Below are 17827 nucleotides of genomic sequence, written 5' to 3'. Positions count from 1 at the left end.
ACTGATGGAGTAAAGTGAAAAAAAAAAAAGAAAAAAAAAATCAGCTGGGAGTAATTTTATAATATCGAGCAGGCTTTAGCAAGCTCTAAACAACAATGTAGTTCATTAGCATAAAATTGTTGTTTGTATAGTCTACTTCCCAAAAGTATAGAGTATAGTTTCAGTTTTTGTGATCCTGCATGATAAAATTTAGAGAAAATGAGCACATTAAAAACACTCACACAGTAAATCAATTCCAGTGTATTTGAATGTCTGACCTTGAGCCTTTTTTATCATTATTGCAAACAAAATCTTGATTTGCTTGAAGGGAATGGGTGAGTCAGTTGTTATCATTGATATACAAAGTATTAGAGTGACCTCTCCAGTAGCTGGATCTGTGAGGATAGTGGTTTTAATGACACTATTTTGCACAGTTTTAATCTGCAAATCGGTAGCATTACAATGTTTTGGATGATTCAGGATACATAGTAGTATTCTAATCATAAGTCAATGAGAACAAATACAACTTTCCTAACACACAGGTTTTCTGTTAATACCAACAGTAGGAAAGAAAACAAAATTGCACATTTTCACAGCACAGCACAGCACTTTCTTCCTCACAGACAGTTTTAACAGAAAACCTATACACTATTGTTTTTTTTTTAAAAAAAAAAGATACAGCCTACATACCTCTGAGTGTTTATTGGTGTATTGCAAAAAATTTGAAGTAAATAGGTCAAGAACTTTTGGAGATATTTGCTAACAATGTTTCCTCTTTATTTGTTATACTGGTATGTATATTTTTCTTAGAAATGACATAAAAAGTGTAACACATAATTATATATTAAGAATGTATAGCTTATGTCATCCAAATGGTTATTGTGTCAAAATTGGAAATAAACTGGTCAAGAACTTTTTGAGATTTTTGGAAACTAGTTTCACCTGAAAGAGACACCATCACATAGGTGACGCAAAGCCTGCATTATCATAAAGCTGAATTCTGTGATGCAGCTCACTATCTGTAGACACTCTTTATGCTGCTTTACCAATTAATAGAGAAAAAATTTTACTTCTAGTGGTGCAGATGTAGTCTGCACATCACATCTACATAAACTAACTACATTTGAAACAAGAATGCAAAGTTTATCACCTATAAAATTAATTATCTAAGACTTTTTGTGGCTTTTGCACCTACAAAAAGAACTATTAAATTTTATGAGAAATATAGAAAGAAGTGCTGAGTACAATAAGCTGTATTCCTTAGTGAATATTACACAAGGATGTTTGACGTTTCTTAACAAAGCACATAAAACATAGTTCATATTGGTTATACTACTGATGGAGTAAAGTGGAAAAAAAAAAAAAAAAAAAAAGACAAGAAATCAGCTGGGAGTAATTTCATGACATATATAATATCGAGCAGGCTTTAGCAAGCTCAGTAGAACACTGTAGTTCATTAGCATAGCAAGGGAGATTTGTGAATCACATAATTCATAACGCTTCGTAAGTGGATTTATCAGGCAATACAGACCTCACTAAACGAGAATAAAATCAAGCAAACATGTCCCATGCACATTATCAATAGTTTTTTAATAACATGTGGAAGACATCATGAAGCAGACTGCAACACAGACAGTTCCCCGATTTTGGACACGGATATTAAACTGAAAGCTCCGCTTGAGAATAACAACAAAAGGACTTTTGAATTTAATGGGGATAAACTGAAGACAGTGAAATAAGCCTGAATACCAACTACACATAAGTTTGGTAATTTAGCAGTGACCGGTGATGTAGGGAGTACATGGCACCAAGGGATGTGGTACTGAAACCAGTAGAGACAAGTATCCGGAGAGAAAGGAAGCAGAAAGGAAAGTGATAGCTAACAAAACAAAGAAGCAACTTAAGTCACAAGGGAGACAATAATACATAGGTAATGAGATTAGTGATCTTGGATCATCATAATGGCAGAGCACTATAACAAATGTAATCAAGTAAGGGAGAATTTTGGACAATCAAAAACTTAGAATGGCGCTCGGATGAAAACCATTTTCATTGTAGGTGGGAATGGTACAGAAATGGCCAGAAAAGACCAAATATTACAAAGCTTAGCAGATTACTTTACCATAAGATAATGTAATATATTCAAAAAGATTCTCGATCTAACAAGAATGTGCACAAAAGGAATGATGGATGCAGTTCAGTATAATGGAAAGGAATCTGAGTGGTTTTGGCTGAAATGTGAGCTGGAAGAGAATGATGCAATATTCTACTTTTACTTAATTGAGTGTTATAATGGATTGAAAACAACAGCGTAGTGTAGAAATGAATGAAGTGGGAGGCCTATATAGATGACATGATGGTGATGATGAAAGTCAAAGAGAGTCTAAAGGGCATGGTAAAAGGCATCATACTGCAAGCTACAAAAGTGGGTCTACAGATCACAGGAAGTAAGAATGAATACATGGTATGAATATGTTGAGAAGTTTACATAACTGGCAGCTTCATTAATTATACACAGTGATATTACTCTGATTTAAAGGGAAAAAATACAAGCAAGAGAGAGACTTTTTCAGTCTTTGAAAACCCTTTAGATTTTGAGTCCACACATACGGAACAAAGATAATAATCTACAGCACCATAATTTCCTGGTATATAATCTAACATTTGAAAACATGGACAGCAAGAAAGGAGGGTAGAAAGAAACTTGGCAATTTCATGTGATGAAAGAAAGAACAATCAGGGTTTAGCATCCCACTGATCATTAAGTCATTAGATACGTAATCTCAGATTGTGGAAAGACTTCTGTTGCATCATTTTCAGGTGAACCATCCTGGTCTTTACCTCTAATGATTTTGGAGAATCATAGAAATACTTAAATCTAGATGGAAGGGTGGGAAATTGAATCCCAATCTCTCCAATTGTGAGTCCAGTGTCTTAATTACTGTTCCACTTCTATAGGATGAGGGTGACTAGGAGGCTCTATGGACCTGTTAAAGATGGAGACATTGTTTGAAAGCATAAATCTTGCACAACATTTGTAAATGAGTTTCCTTCAATGAAGTTTAAAATATCAGTATTATGGCACTATTTTGCAATTTTGTGTTGTGTGTGAAACTGAATAATACATACATTTCTAGTACAGTAGTATTTTATTTTTAATTAATTCACTATTCATCAACTAAGAAGCAAACAGTTTTCATTAGGCAATGACTGAAACCTAGAAATCACATACAACTGTAGAAGATAATCATTAGCAGTATATTACTTATCAGCAGTTCATCCAGCACATTTTTCACATATACGTTGTGTTCTATCATAGATTACACTTATAAATACCAACAGCTGCTGCATGTATTAACAGACAACAATGAGTAGAGCCTACACAATACTAACTGTATTACCTAAGCAGATAATCAAGCCTTGACATGGCTGCTCTGTTGTGTGGGGGAAAATACTGACGATGCTTTCTCAACATCTGCAAGGAGAACTCAAGGAACATGTTGAATGATTCCGCCAGACTCTCCTCCTGAAACAAGCACACAAGAAACATTGCTTACAAACCCAAACCATGTATACTTACAAGTACAAACTGAATTTTGAGAAAAATGTAAAAATAGGCATATTGTTTGTTCACGACTCCTGACCGAGCTTTCTCGGAAGTATGGAGAATGCAGGGAACATTGGAAAAGATTTACAGGCCTGAAATCAATACAGCAGAGTGCAAAGCAAATGATACATATATAATGAATTCAGTGAATAAACAAAAAGTTGCACTGGAAACTATTGAAACAGGAATAAACTGTGATATTAAAGTATACCAGGCACCAATTCCATCTAAGTGCACATTTTGTCAGGCTTCATTCAGATGATAGGACCGTGGCGGATGTAAGTAAAGCAAAGGCATTGCTGTCAAAAATGAACAGTAAGCTGGCAACAGCTTTTGCTGGACTCACGTAATGGAGAAGATGATCAATGAATCAATAGCTAAGCTCATTAATTCTAGAGCAGAGGATTATTATGGTCTCTCAGATTATGTTACTAAATATGTCAGAAATAAAACTGTAATGCCATTAACTAAAATAATCAATCAAATCTTAAATGAAGGTTTCGATCCATATTGTTTGAAAATGCCTATAGCTAAACTAGTATGTAAGAAATGAGTCTCCAGATAACTATTGACCTGTATCACTTATACCTATCGCCTCAAAAATAATAGAATATTTCATGCATAAAAAGATGAATCAATATCTTAATCTAATGAGATAGTTATATCTAAAAACAAAGATGATGTGACTTACCAAATGAAAGTGCTGGCAGGTCGACAGACACACAAACAAACACAAACATACACACGAAATTCAAGCTTTCGCAACTAACTGTTGCCTCCTCAGGAAAGAGGGAAGGAGAGGGAAAGACGAAAGGATGTGGGTTTTAAGGGAGAGGGTAAGGAGTCATTCCAATCCCGGGAGCGGAAAGACTTACCTTAGGGGGAAAAAACGATGGGTATACACTCTCGCGCACACACACACATATCCATCCACACATATACACTCAAGCAGACATATTTAAAGACCAGTTTATAATGAGATAGTTAGCTTCTTACAGCATGTTTTCAGATCCAGCCTTTCTAGAATCAAAACAATTGGGAGCATAGTATCAAAAATATACACCTGCTCTGAAAGTAAACATATTATCTGTGCAACACTGTTGGATCTGAGGAAAGCTTTTGATATGGTCTCCCACAATATTCTCATAAATAGCTCTACCACTATGAGCTGAGAGAGAATGCTCTATGGTTAATGCTGTCTTACTTGGACAACAGAAAACAGTTAGTTAAGGTAAATAATAAAACATCAGAATGTTTTCCAGTTGTAAGGGATGTATATTAAGCATCTGTTCTTGGACCTTTCATTTTCATTATTTATATAAATGATTTACACACAGTTATAGCACTTGATGCAGTACTATATGCAGATGACACAACATTCATCATTTGTAAAACCAACCTTGAAAATATGCAACAAAGCATGGCAGTAGTAATTACCATAACTACATAGTTCGCCTGGACAGACTGTGTTAGAGTTACAAGGTTAAGATTATACAACCATTATGATAAAGGAACAAATTAGCATAAGCATGCATACTATTACCACACACATCAAAAAAAGTTTTACATCACCCCAGTTCCCAGAACTCCTGAAGATAGATGTTGACTGTGGATATTGTATCATAGACACAGTCCATTTGACTGTTTGGAGATGTCACTAAACCCACCCAAAGATGTAAATAACCATGCATGAGCATCGCCTATTACAAGGAGTGGGTCTGACAGCTGATCAGTTCCAGTCATTCAACCAGGAAGGAGGTACACGGCTCGTGTTGTCTGTAGTTCAACCATTTCTAGATGGTCAATACCACAGTTTGATCATGTCCTCATTGTTACTTTGTGACAGGAAGGGCTCTCAACAAGGGAAGTGTCCAGGCATCTTGGAGTGAATGAAAGCAGTGTTCAGACATGGAGGAGATACAGAGAGATAAGAACTTTCGATGACATGCTTCGCTCAGACCGCCCAAGGGCTACCACTGCAGTGGATGGCTACTACCTATGGATTATGGGTCGGAGGAACCCTGACAGCAATGCCACTATGTTAAATAATGCTTTTCGCGCAGCCAAGGACGTCATTTTGCGACTCAAACTGCACACAATAGGCTGCATGATGTGCAACTTCACTCCCAACGTCCATGGCGAGGTCCATCTTTGTAACCACAACACCATGCAGTGCAGTACAGATGGGCCCAACAACATGCTGAATCGATCGCTCAGGATTGGCATCATGTGCTCTTCACCAATGAGTGTCACATATGCCTTCAACCAGACAATTATTGGAGATGTGTTTGGAGGCAACCCAGATAGGCTGAACGCCTTAGACACATTGTCCAGTGACTGCAGCAAGATGGAGGTTCCCTGGTGTTTCGGGGTGCCATTATGTGGCGTCAACGTACACTGCTGGTGGTCGTGGAAGGCGCCGTGACGGCTGTACAATACGTGAATGCCATCCTCTGACCTATAGTGCAAACATATTGGAAGCATATTGTCAAGGTATTCGTCTTCATGGACGACAATTTGTGCCCCCATTGTGCACATCTTGTGAATGACTTCCTTCAGGATAATGACATCGTTCGACTAGAGTGGCCAGCATGTTCTCCACACATGAACCCTATTGAATATGCGTGGGATAAGTTCAAAAGGGCTGTTTATGGACGACATGACCCAACAACCACTCTGAGTGATCTACACTGAATCACCATTGAGGAGTGGGACAATCTGGACCAACAGTGCCTTGATGAACTTGTGGATACTATGCCATGACAAATACAGGCAACAACGAATACAGGCAGCTATCACTGAAAAAGGACATGCTACTGGGTATCACGGGTAACAGTGTGTACAACAATCTGGACCACCACCTCTGAATGTCTTGCTGTATAGTGGTACAACATGCAATACGTGGTTTTAATTTATTACTGTTGCTAAGTCACCATTGCTCACCAAGTATGGCCACACAGACTGCATCACATGTGGGCTATTATATATTAAAACTACAACTAAAACTAAGATAATAGGCCAGAAGTATTACACGACACTGGTGTTATAAAAAATGGTTATAAACAACACTGTACAGTTCATAAATGTTGACAGTTTCTGGCTTCAGATACGAAACATCATGTTGAGCAGTCTGAAATTCCACTTGTAGAGGAAACAATCATTTACAGAATATAGTAGCTGTTGCTTGAGGACACGCATCAGTCTAGCTCTGAACATCCTCAGTGGCAGTGTTCGAACATCCAGCAGTAGGTGGTTGAGCATCTTCAGGGCTGCTGACGGAAAAATGTCCAGTGTTTTACTTAGACGACATCTTGGAATATCAATGTCGGTCTTATTTCATATGTCATAGTTGTAAATCTCTTGTCTCTTGCAGAAGGATCCTCGGTTTTCTTTTATATAGACAAGAGAGTTGAAAATATACTGGTTAAATATTGTCATTATTCCTACCTGCTTGAAAATGGGTCTACAAAGTCAAACTTCTTGCTACAAGATATTATTCTTACATCCTTGTTATGTACCAGCAATATGTTTTTACTTCCAGGAGAGTGTCCCCACAGCAGCAATCCACGTGTACTGTGGCTGTGGAACAGTGCATATGTATTGTGTCTATATACTGATCTTTCATCAAACATTTGAACTTTCTGAAGAAATAAATGACTCTTGATAGTTTGGAACAAACATGTGCAGTGTGTTTGGTCCATGTCAACTTATTATTAGCTGTGATTCTCAGGAGTTTGACACTATCAACATTTGCTATGGGTCCACAGTGACCAAGACTGCATTATTTTTTCTGGGTTTTATCTTCATTTAATTTCATTTTGTTCACTCTGAACCACTTTTTGGGTACTTCAAACAAAATGTCAGCATCTTTTGTGCCTCAGCTGAATTCCAAGCTTTAGTGATTAAAGTTGTATCATCAGCAAAGTACGACCATCACAACTTACGTCATTGAAAAAATATTAAAAAGAGCAGGAGGGCAAGTATGCAGGCCTGCAATACAATGTGTTCAAGTGCTATTCCATGAGACACTGCTGCCTGGATACAAACACTCTGCTGCCACCCTCTTAGATAAGATAAGATTAGATTAGATTCTCAAAAATGACATCCTTTATATCAAAAGATTTTAATCTATCCAACAGTATCTTATGAGACAGACAATTGAATGCCTTGCATAGATCACAAAGAATTAAAGTCATGCATTTCTATTCTTCAAATGCTTACATTATTTTCGTTATTGTTAAGCATGGTAGTAAATGTAGATTTCCCTCTTCTAAATTCACGTTGGTTTTCCAAGAAGACGTTGTCTTTGCAACAACACAACAGTTGCTTCTTCACTACAGTTTCAAGCACTTCCGCTAGTATAGGCATTATAGAAATTGGTCCATAGCTGGATGGACAGTTAGGATCACAATTTTTTATACACTGGTACTGTCTTTCCCAGCTTTAAGAAGTTTGGAAAACACCTCAAGGCACTAGTTAATGATAGCAGCCAAAGGTTCAGCAATATCAGATACATTAACCTTCAGAACAGTACAAGACATGCCACATACATCTGTGCTAACAGAATGTTTAAAACCGTTTACAATTTTCACTACGTCCTCTGGAAACACATTTTTCTACATGGTCAATGCGGGTTTGTACTAAAGATGGCGTCGCGCATAGAAGTGTGTACAAACAGTTCCACGGAAAACGGCTACATATCGAGTATAAACTGTATAAAGTGCAATAACTACATCGCGAAAGGTGTCACGTTATGTGCAGTATCGCAAAAATGGATTCATTTCGCGGGACCGGAAGAATGGGGCGCGAAATGTGACTGTGGTATGGAATGCTGCGATCTACTAACGGTAGCTTTCTCAAGATACGATAACTGCATAGAATAAAGTGTTACTGCATTGCTTCAGCAAGACCTTGTGCTCGCAAATCGTTACGTAAATAAGTTAGAGGAACTGATAAACCAACGGAAAGGTGGCGATTTAAAAAACGAGTGTAATGAAAACATACCGGCAATTTTCGTTTCAAACAAAACTTCTGCTCGTAGTGAACTAAATCTTTCTGACGGTATGAAATCGTCAGCAAATACAGTGCAACGAAAAACGGGTGATAAAGACACGACAGGACGAAATGGGAATTCTAAAACAAGACAAGTGAAAGTGAAATTGAATCTAGATCATCTGTGTGTTCTAACGAGAGAAAGTTTCTTCAAAGTTTACTATAAAGCCAACAGAACGAGGGCACTTGGAGAACAATAAATATCAAGTCTGTGTATTAGATGATAGTCATGCGAAGGGTGTGGCACAAATAATAAATGATCGGCAGTCCCAATTTAGAGTAACAGGCATTGTCAAACCTGGCGCTCTCCTTAATGAAATAGTAAATAATTGTAAAAACTAAATTAAGACTGGAACATGCTGTGTGCTAATTGGTGGAGCAAATGACATATACAAAAATGAAAGCCAACTAACGACAAGGGCACTTCAAACAACTCTAAAAAAGCTGTCAGATCTAAATTTAAAGGTTCTCGTTGTAAGTGTGCCACACAGACATGATCTAATCGAGGAATCATGTGTAAACAAAGAAATAAAGTCAACAAATAATAAATTTAGGAAGATCTGTTGTGCTTTTAAGTGTGCAACCTTTGTGGATGCAAACAGCTCAGAGAGAAATCATTTCACGAGGCATGGGCAGCACAGAAACTATTATGGAAAAAAATAATGGGTGAAAAGATATTAGAAGAAATAAGCCATATATCAATAGAAAAGTTCCCTAAAATCCCACTCCAAATGAGGGCAGAAGCAGAAGAAATGAAAACCTTAACAAGAGCAACATTTGCTGAAGCACTAAAAACATCATCATCTGCTATTGTAAATATTAAAATGTCATCAGCTGCCACAGCTAGTATAAACAATCAATCAGCATCATCCATTTCAAGTAGCAAAAGAAACAGAAACAAGAAACTTGCGGTACAACAGGAATTTTGGTATCCGGCCTCAATGACAACTCCAAGTTAACAGTGTTAAACGGAAGGAGAAATACCATCAGTGCTCACTCCCCTGTTCCAAAGATTATGACTCTAAATGTGCAGTGCCTCAAGAACAAATATTGTGCACTCGAAATAGCAGTAAGCAACACCCAACCTGATGTCTTGTGTATTACTGAACACTGGTGTAAGGACCATGAAATTAGTAGTATTCATATTAATCAATTTAATCTGGCAATCACTATAACAGGAAAATTGCAAAAGGTGGTGGAGTCGGTATTTATCTTAGACAAGAGTTAGAATTTAAAAAGAGATGTGAAGCAGAAAACTTAAGTATTGAAAAGTTCTTTGAAGCATGTGCTGTCCAGCTATATGGCCTGATGCAAAAAGTCACAGTCATAACAGTGTATAGGTCACCATGGGAAAACATAGAAGTCTTTTTTTAACAAATTAGAATTGTTGCTAAATACTTTTTACAAAAAAAACTGTGATTATTCTTTGTGGTGATTTCAATATTAATCTTCTAGTTGAAAGTCAACAAAAAAGGCAATTTTTGGACATATTAAAGAGTTTCAACATGTCACCACACATAAACAATTCAACTAGAATAACAAACATCTCCAATAGCCTCGTAGATAACATTTTCTCAAATATGTCAACAACTGAAATAGAGGTAACAAACATAGATTTAGGATTGTCTGACCACAATGCTCTCACCATTGAAATCCCTTTAAGGTCAAAGGAAGATAAAGGAGTAAATAATATTTACAAAAGAAACTTCTCTGTGGACAGCTGCCATCAGTTCATAAGTGTCGTAGAAAATAAAAATTGGTTAGATGTTATGAAACAAACAAGTACAATTAGGCATATAGTGTATTTGCATCGAATTATATGATGAACTTTGAGATGTGTTTTCCAAAGAAACTGACCAGAATTAAGTCTACTGTACACATAAAGTCAAGTTCTTGGATGACTCTTGGCATTAAGAAATCATGTGAAAACATAAAAAAACTCAATTCAGAGTTGAGGGAGTGTGCAGATACTAATTTTATAGAATATGTAAAAAGGTATAGGAAAATGTAAGGTAGAGTAATTGCGAATGCAAAGTCACTAAGTAATGACATTGAAATAAAACAGTCCAGAAATAAAACTAAAATACCATGGGAAATTGTGAGAAAAGAAACTGGGGTACCTATCAAAAATAAGGAAATTATTCTAAAAGATGAGGAGAATAGACTGGTAGATAAATATGCCATGCCTAATTATATAAATACTTTTTAAATATACTCCAGACATTAAGCAGGAATTTTGGGGAGCAGATTAAGAGGGTAGCACCCAAGGCAGCCAGCAGTATGATGGCAGTCCCAACAAATGAAAAGGAAGTTTTAAAAGTCGGAAGTCCAAGATGTCAGCTGGAGTAGAAGAGGTGCTAATAATACTAGTAAAGAAAACAGCTAATCAAATAGCGAAACCATTGGTGCGCATAGCAAACTTGTCAATGGCTGAGGGCGTGTTTCCACAGAAACTAAAAATTTTTAAAGTCGTTCTCCTGTTGAAAAAAGGTGATAAGCTTGAAATAGAAAACTACAGACCTGTCTCACATCTCCCAACTTTCCCTAAGGTTTTAGAGATACTAATGGAATACAGAGTTACACATTATCTTAGTATCCACAATCTGATAAACAGTAATTAGCATGGATTTCAAGCTGGGAGAAGTACCGAAACAGCTGTACTGGAATACTCAAAAGAAATAATCAGTAATTGGAAGAGGGAAAAATTGTAGTCGGGATAAATCTAGATCTGTCAAAAGCCTTTGACACTGTTGACCGGTAAAAAAGTGGTTTGAGCTGTATCTGGAAAAGAGGATGCAGGTGGTTGAAATTACAGCACCAAATATTAACCAAACAATTAAACTAAGATCAGATCCAAGGGAGGTCACAGATGGAGTACCCCAAGGAAGTGTATTAGGCACCTTGCTATTCCTTGTTTACATTAATGATATTCAGATGTCAGAGAGGAAAGCTAGAATCATGTTATTTGCTGATGATACTAGTTTAATAGTTAGTGATATGAAGCAGTAATTGCACAGTACTGTGGACCATGTCCTACAAGATATACAAAGATGGTTTAGTGCAAACAAGCTAACACTGAATGCTAAAAAAAACTAATTATGTGCAATATGGAAAAATAAGTGAACATGACGACCTAAATCCAACCATGGAGGACAAACAACTTGAAAGAGTATAGTGTGCAAAATTCCTGGGTATGCACACTGATGAGAAGATAAACTGGAAGGACTATTTGGTGAGATTAGCACTAAAACTAAATTTGGCATGTTTTGTACTTAGAATAATTTCAAGAGTTTGTAGCAATGACTCTACTAGATTAGTATATTTTGGCTATTTTCAGTCCATTGCATCCTATGGGATAGTATTCTGGGGAAAAACAAATTGTCATCTAAATCAGATTTTCAAATTACAAAAACGCGCTATTTGGATAATGACCCAGAGCCCACCTCAAACACATTGTAGGCCCCTTTTTAAAGCTGATGATAGTCACCTTCCAAAACTGTTCTACACAGTGACTGCTTTTGTGAAGGCGTTTCCGCACGTAAATTGGCGAGTTGCTGGACGAACTCGACGACTGGCGTAATTATATGAAGATGGATGTGGGAATGTGTGATTATCTCTTGACGCTCATAACTCCTAATATATTAATCTTGTATGAGAACAGCATCATTATACATTCTGAAATGTCTGTTGGTGATCAAAAGAAATCAGGAAAAAATCAAAACCAACACAGAGTACCATAATTACAATACATGAGAATGTAAAGATCTCCATTTAAAGCTGTAACAAGGACCCAAAGTCAGAAGCATGTATGTAATCAAGGAATCAAACTTTTTAATGCATTACCAAAACATATCAAAGAGCTGGAAAATTGAGGATAAATATAAAACCGTTATAAATAATCACATGCTTGACAAATGTTATTACAGTGTAAGTGAATTTCTATGCTCAACTGTATTACAATAAAAAGAACCATGTGGTTAACAAATGAATATCTCTGCACAACTGTATAAGCATATATGTTTAAATTAATGTGTCAAATGGAATTACATCAATGAGTATGTCTGTCAAGCACATAAGAAGATTAAGAACCACATGCTTAACAGATGTCGCTACAGTATAAGTGTGTAGTTCTGCTCAACTGTATAATAATATATGATATCATAAATTTGGCAAACGAAATCACAACATCAAGGAATAGGTCTGTCAAGCACATAAGAAATTATGTTATAAAAACATTATTAGTTCTATATTGTATTAAATGTAAAATAATATGAATTCAGCATAAAATTTTTTGTAAAGATATTATATAGTTGTTGAAATGTATCCTGACAAATCCTATATCACAAATGTGATCATTGGGATGATAATAAATAAATAAATAAATAAACTCTTACTAATGCATATACTGTACTGTCTGCAATGTGAGTTTCCAAACCTGCACAGGGTTGCCACAAGTTTCCTGAAGTCAAATTTCCTGATTTTCAGACATATTTTAGCATTTTTCCTTGACAAATTTTGAGATCTCAGGGGTAAGTAAAGACATAAGTGGGCAAAAAAAAGTCAAGACTTCTGTATTTTGTAACATACTAAGTGTACACAGAGCATTACTGATGAGAAAATCATCAGTAGTGCTCTGTGTACTCTTAGTATGTTTGCTTCTAAAAGTCCTGTGCGTATATTCATGATATGCTCTACATTTTATTTTAGTAATGACAAATGTGGTGGCTTAAACCGTTTTAACCCTTATCTGTGAAGACTGGTTGGTATTTTGGTTTCAAATAAAAGCAGTTGATGATTCAAAGATGCATTTTATACATTACTTGACTGTTGATGATTGTCACCTTCCAAAACTGTTCTACACAGTGACTGCTTAAGTGAAGGCGTTTCCGCACGTAAATTGGCGAGTTGCTGGACGAACTCGACGACTGGCGTAATTATATGAAGATGGATGTGGGAATGTGTGATTATCTCTTGACGCTCATAACTCCTAATATATTAATCTTGTATGAGAACAGCAATTTCGCTACGTGAGGGGCTGACAGTGACTTTCAGATTTCTGCAAGTAGGTAGTACAAGGATCTAGAATTTGTTACTGCAATCGAAACAAACATTGAGTGAAATCATGCCCACCACACGTGAAGCTATTTGCGCAGTCAAACATGATTTCACGAAAGCAACTGAAGTGTTGTACCTCACTTACGCCAAGTGAGAGGTAATGTTTGTTTTGTAGTTTTACACGTGTTTAAGACACCTTACATTCTTAGCTTGTATACACGTGGACAATGAGCTGTGGTTAAGTTTGTTTCAAAGTCGAGATTTCCAATTTCCCGTCTGAAGTCTACCAGCAACTTTAGTACCGGTATATAAAATTCTGTTCTGTATCTATGGCGAGTTTTACTTCTAGTATTGTGGTAGTGAATTTTACAGTTCACCCCTAAATCACTGTTGTTATGAAACACATATCGTATTTGCAAATAAAAGAAATGTGATAATAAATATGTCCCTGAAGGCGCGGTTCGAAGGTCTTCGATCATCAATTTAACGCAATGCACTCTTCTTTAGAATAAATAGGGTCTAATTTTTTTGCTACGGTCTCGCAACTCATTAAATTGTGGCACATGACATTACTGAGTGAAAGTATACCAGGAATCCCATCATCACCAGATCGGAAAGATTTCATTACTTTGCTAGCTGTTTGAGGGAAATAGTATACATCAAACGTCTTTTTTTCGTGCACCGGTGCCATTTCCCTGTTTGTCGTAGGGTTAAAAGAATGTTATTTTGCTGTTAAATAATTACATGCAGCTGCCTTATTATTCCTATTTCTGTATTCCCTGCTTTTAATTTTCCACTCATATATATGACTCCTATACATTTCGCTAAACTCGGCAATGAACTCTGTCATTTTCAAATTCACTTTGAACACTCAGACGAGAAACACTCGACTGAAAAAACAGCTGACTCAAACACGTTTTAGCGCCTGATTTGCGGCGATCTCCTGACCACACGCTCCAGCTTGTCTGCGCAGATGTGATTTTAACTCACGATTTGAGTAATTTAGGTCAGTCCTCCAACTCCAACCTGCAGGTCTGCGCAGATCTCATATCTTTACAAATCTCCTATTAATAGGCAACGATCTGCCTGCGCAGACGTGCTGTGCGCAGACATTTGTGGAGATTGTTGCGTGTGGACCGGCCTTAATGAAAAGCGCTACCTTTTGTTCGAAGTGTACCAACTTTTGACTTGCCACAGATGGCAGTGTCTTAACTTTTGACTTGTCAAAGTTGGCAACTCAAGTCGGTCGCCGCCGACGCCACCACACAGGAGCGATTTGCTACGCAATTTCAACGCCACTGTGTTGATAAGCTCCGCCATGGAAAACGAACTGCTATATTTAGTAGCAGTGGCAGTTAATCCACGTATTGAAACGTATACTGGGAATAACAATTTTAAAAAATAAATTAAAAATGTGCTAATAAAATTCATTTTTCGCTTATGGGTTCTCAATTACTTTTTCACAATTCATTTTTTGTTTGTTGGTCCTCAATTCCTTTTTCATTCATTAGGCCTATAGTTAAACTGCAAGTATATACACAGTTTGTTTGCAGTCTCTCTGCGACTATAGAAATGTCACTAGTGACAGCGTTGTTGATTGCCGCAATTCTGAAGTTGTTCGAGGGAAAGTTGGATTATATGAAATGACGAGGGAGATGAGTATGCCTGTAAAACAGATCTGTCCTGAAGATTTAAATTAAAATGTTCACTTAATATTACGGTAAGAAGTTAAAAAGTTAAATATTGTGTGTACTTATTTCAATAAATAACGCAAAATCATGAGCTAGAGTTCACTGTCTTGTAACTATTACTATGAACTTGCCATCAATACTACCTCCACAGCACAAGCTATATTTTGTATTACAGTACTTCTTAATATAAAGGGCAACTCCGACTTCCACTTCTCAGAGTTGTTCGTGGTCCGTTATAACTATAAATTCTAACACAAAGTTCTTACGCAATGTGGGCAATGCGAAGCGAAACTAAAGAATACAGCCACACTTAAAAACTAGACGAAAGAGTCGCAGCTAGACAGCCATATTGCCACATACCGCACGCGATTCATCAGACTGCATTCAGAACTCCAAGCGATCAGTGATCAATCGCTTCGTTATGTGTTTTCTCCGCACACGTGTGATGTCCGAACAGATCACACGACCTAGCGACGGATCGCTGCGATTCGTCACTCCTGTGTGGAGCCCTTCACAATGGCACATTAAAGCAGGACATGGTCTGCCTATACAGAAAAAATACAGACTTAAATTAACGTAGAGTGCCTCTGCCGGTAATTTTGATTTTCACTAATATTCCAGCCAAACTTCCGCTTTCCCTGCCTCTTCCAATGCAAATTGTAGCCGTCTGCAATGACAAAAGATTTATCTTTCAAGTTAGTTGTATCCACACCGTACATATTCCGCACAGCACTATTTTACCCATTTCATAATGATTGACTCTGGGCTTCGATCTCCTTTTGTAATTCCAAATGGACATCGACGTAACGTATCTCTCCGGAATCGTGGAACTACCTTCCTTGATGTTATGTGTAAATATATTTTGTTTGAAAATGTCGGCGTCAATCGTACGAAAAACATGTACGCGAAAGCGTGTTTTTTCGAACATTTTTTTGGTAACTGTCAGATTCGAAGAGAGACGATAGCACCAGTTATCGAGAATAATCTGCTACGGGTAATTTAAAGGTGTGAGTGCAGTTATGGTGGCGCGGATTTCTGCTTCAAGCTCGGCTGTTGGTAACATCACAGCTATGAGACGGCCAATCATGAGTGAGATTGAATTAGCGAATAAGAATGTTTTTCTTCATTTTTTCGTTTCGTAAATGAAGTTGCTTTATTTGAAATTTTTGTTACGATGACAGAATTTTGTAACTTTCGTAAATAACAGTAGCTAACCATTTTGTTTGTCTTGTAGGAATTTAGAATTAATATTATGTGCAATTAGTGATGTGCTATTAGGTTTCATGCTAACGAAAATTTTTAGACGGTTATATATTCTTTGATTTAGCCCATGTCGTGATAGTCTGCAGTAGATGTGGAAGCATTTCCATGGCAGCAACTGAGCATTTTTTTTTTCTTTTTAAACGGAAGATCGCAGGTTATTGGAGTTTTGATCAATGTCTGTCGACGTAGAAGGTATTTCCAGATAACGTACGCGAAATTGGTTATTATGGATTTCACGGATGGCTCGTTATTTACGTAATGTCGGTGTGTTGTTTATTTATGAGCCTGTTTTCGGAACCTTTGTGACTCTTGGCAACTCACCCTGAGTCAATTTGGTGAAGTCGCACAGAGGTGTTTGCAACAGGGGCAGGCCGAAATATTATGGCAAGAAGTCAACATGATCCGGCTGCGATCCCGGAACCTCATAGAATATTCAGTACGCCGGGAATACTTCAAGAATCATATCAGATGAATCAGGTTGCCAAATAAACAACAAGTCCACAAGAAAAGTTTTTGCTGAAAAAGGGAGCAAAACTGTTTATGCACAGGTCTCTGTAGAAAGAGGAGAGCTTATCACCATCTGAGTTTGTGCTAATTCCGCAGGAAACTGTGTCCCTCCTATGGCCATATTTAAAGATTTTTACCTCAATTTCGTGACCGTTTTCCAAATGGGTCCACCATAACAATGGCATAATCGGTATGGATTAATGGAGAAGCATTCCTCAAATGGACGAAACATTTTCAATCACACCGGGTTCCTGAGCTCGGTATTTTACTTGTGGATGGTCTCACAAAACTTTAGAAGCGCTCTAGTGCGAAGAAAATAACGCAAGTATGATATGCCCACCAAGCCGCACAACTCACCATCTGCAGCCTGCAGACAGGTCAGTTTTTAAGCCACTAAAATCATGTTACGACAGTGGATGTGTGAACTTCGTTAGTATCACAAGAGGAACAAGGAAGCTAAGAAGCCCACATTTGCAAACATTTTCAAGGCCGCATGGATGAGAGCGATAACACCAGCGATTGCAGAAGATGGATTTCGCTCAATTGGCGTTTTTTTGTTGAATGAAAACGCAGTGACTGAACACGAGTTCTTACCAGCTAGTATATCGTAGAGCCAAGAAAATACACCAACGGAAACTGAACTCCAGCCTCTGTCGCCTCTCGCTAGTCCAAT

The 17827-nt window shown here is 37.3% G+C and overlaps 1 protein-coding gene across 1 annotated transcript in view; it reads right to left on the bottom strand.

Annotated features, from left to right (window-relative positions):
- The window catches only part of LOC126252422 (BAI1-associated protein 3), a 503482-nt gene that overhangs the window by 234520 nt on the left and 251135 nt on the right, over nucleotides 1-17827 (bottom strand). The window contains exon 9 of the mRNA XM_049953312.1: nucleotides 3381-3505. Coding sequence (XP_049809269.1) covers nucleotides 3381-3505 — 125 coding nt within the window. The remainder of the gene's footprint in view (nucleotides 1-3380; nucleotides 3506-17827) is intronic.

This window comes from Schistocerca nitens, chromosome 4, assembly GCF_023898315.1.
Source record: "Schistocerca nitens isolate TAMUIC-IGC-003100 chromosome 4, iqSchNite1.1, whole genome shotgun sequence".
NCBI lineage: Eukaryota > Metazoa > Arthropoda > Insecta > Orthoptera > Acrididae > Schistocerca > Schistocerca nitens.
This window is presented reverse-complemented; position numbering and strand designations above follow the sequence as displayed.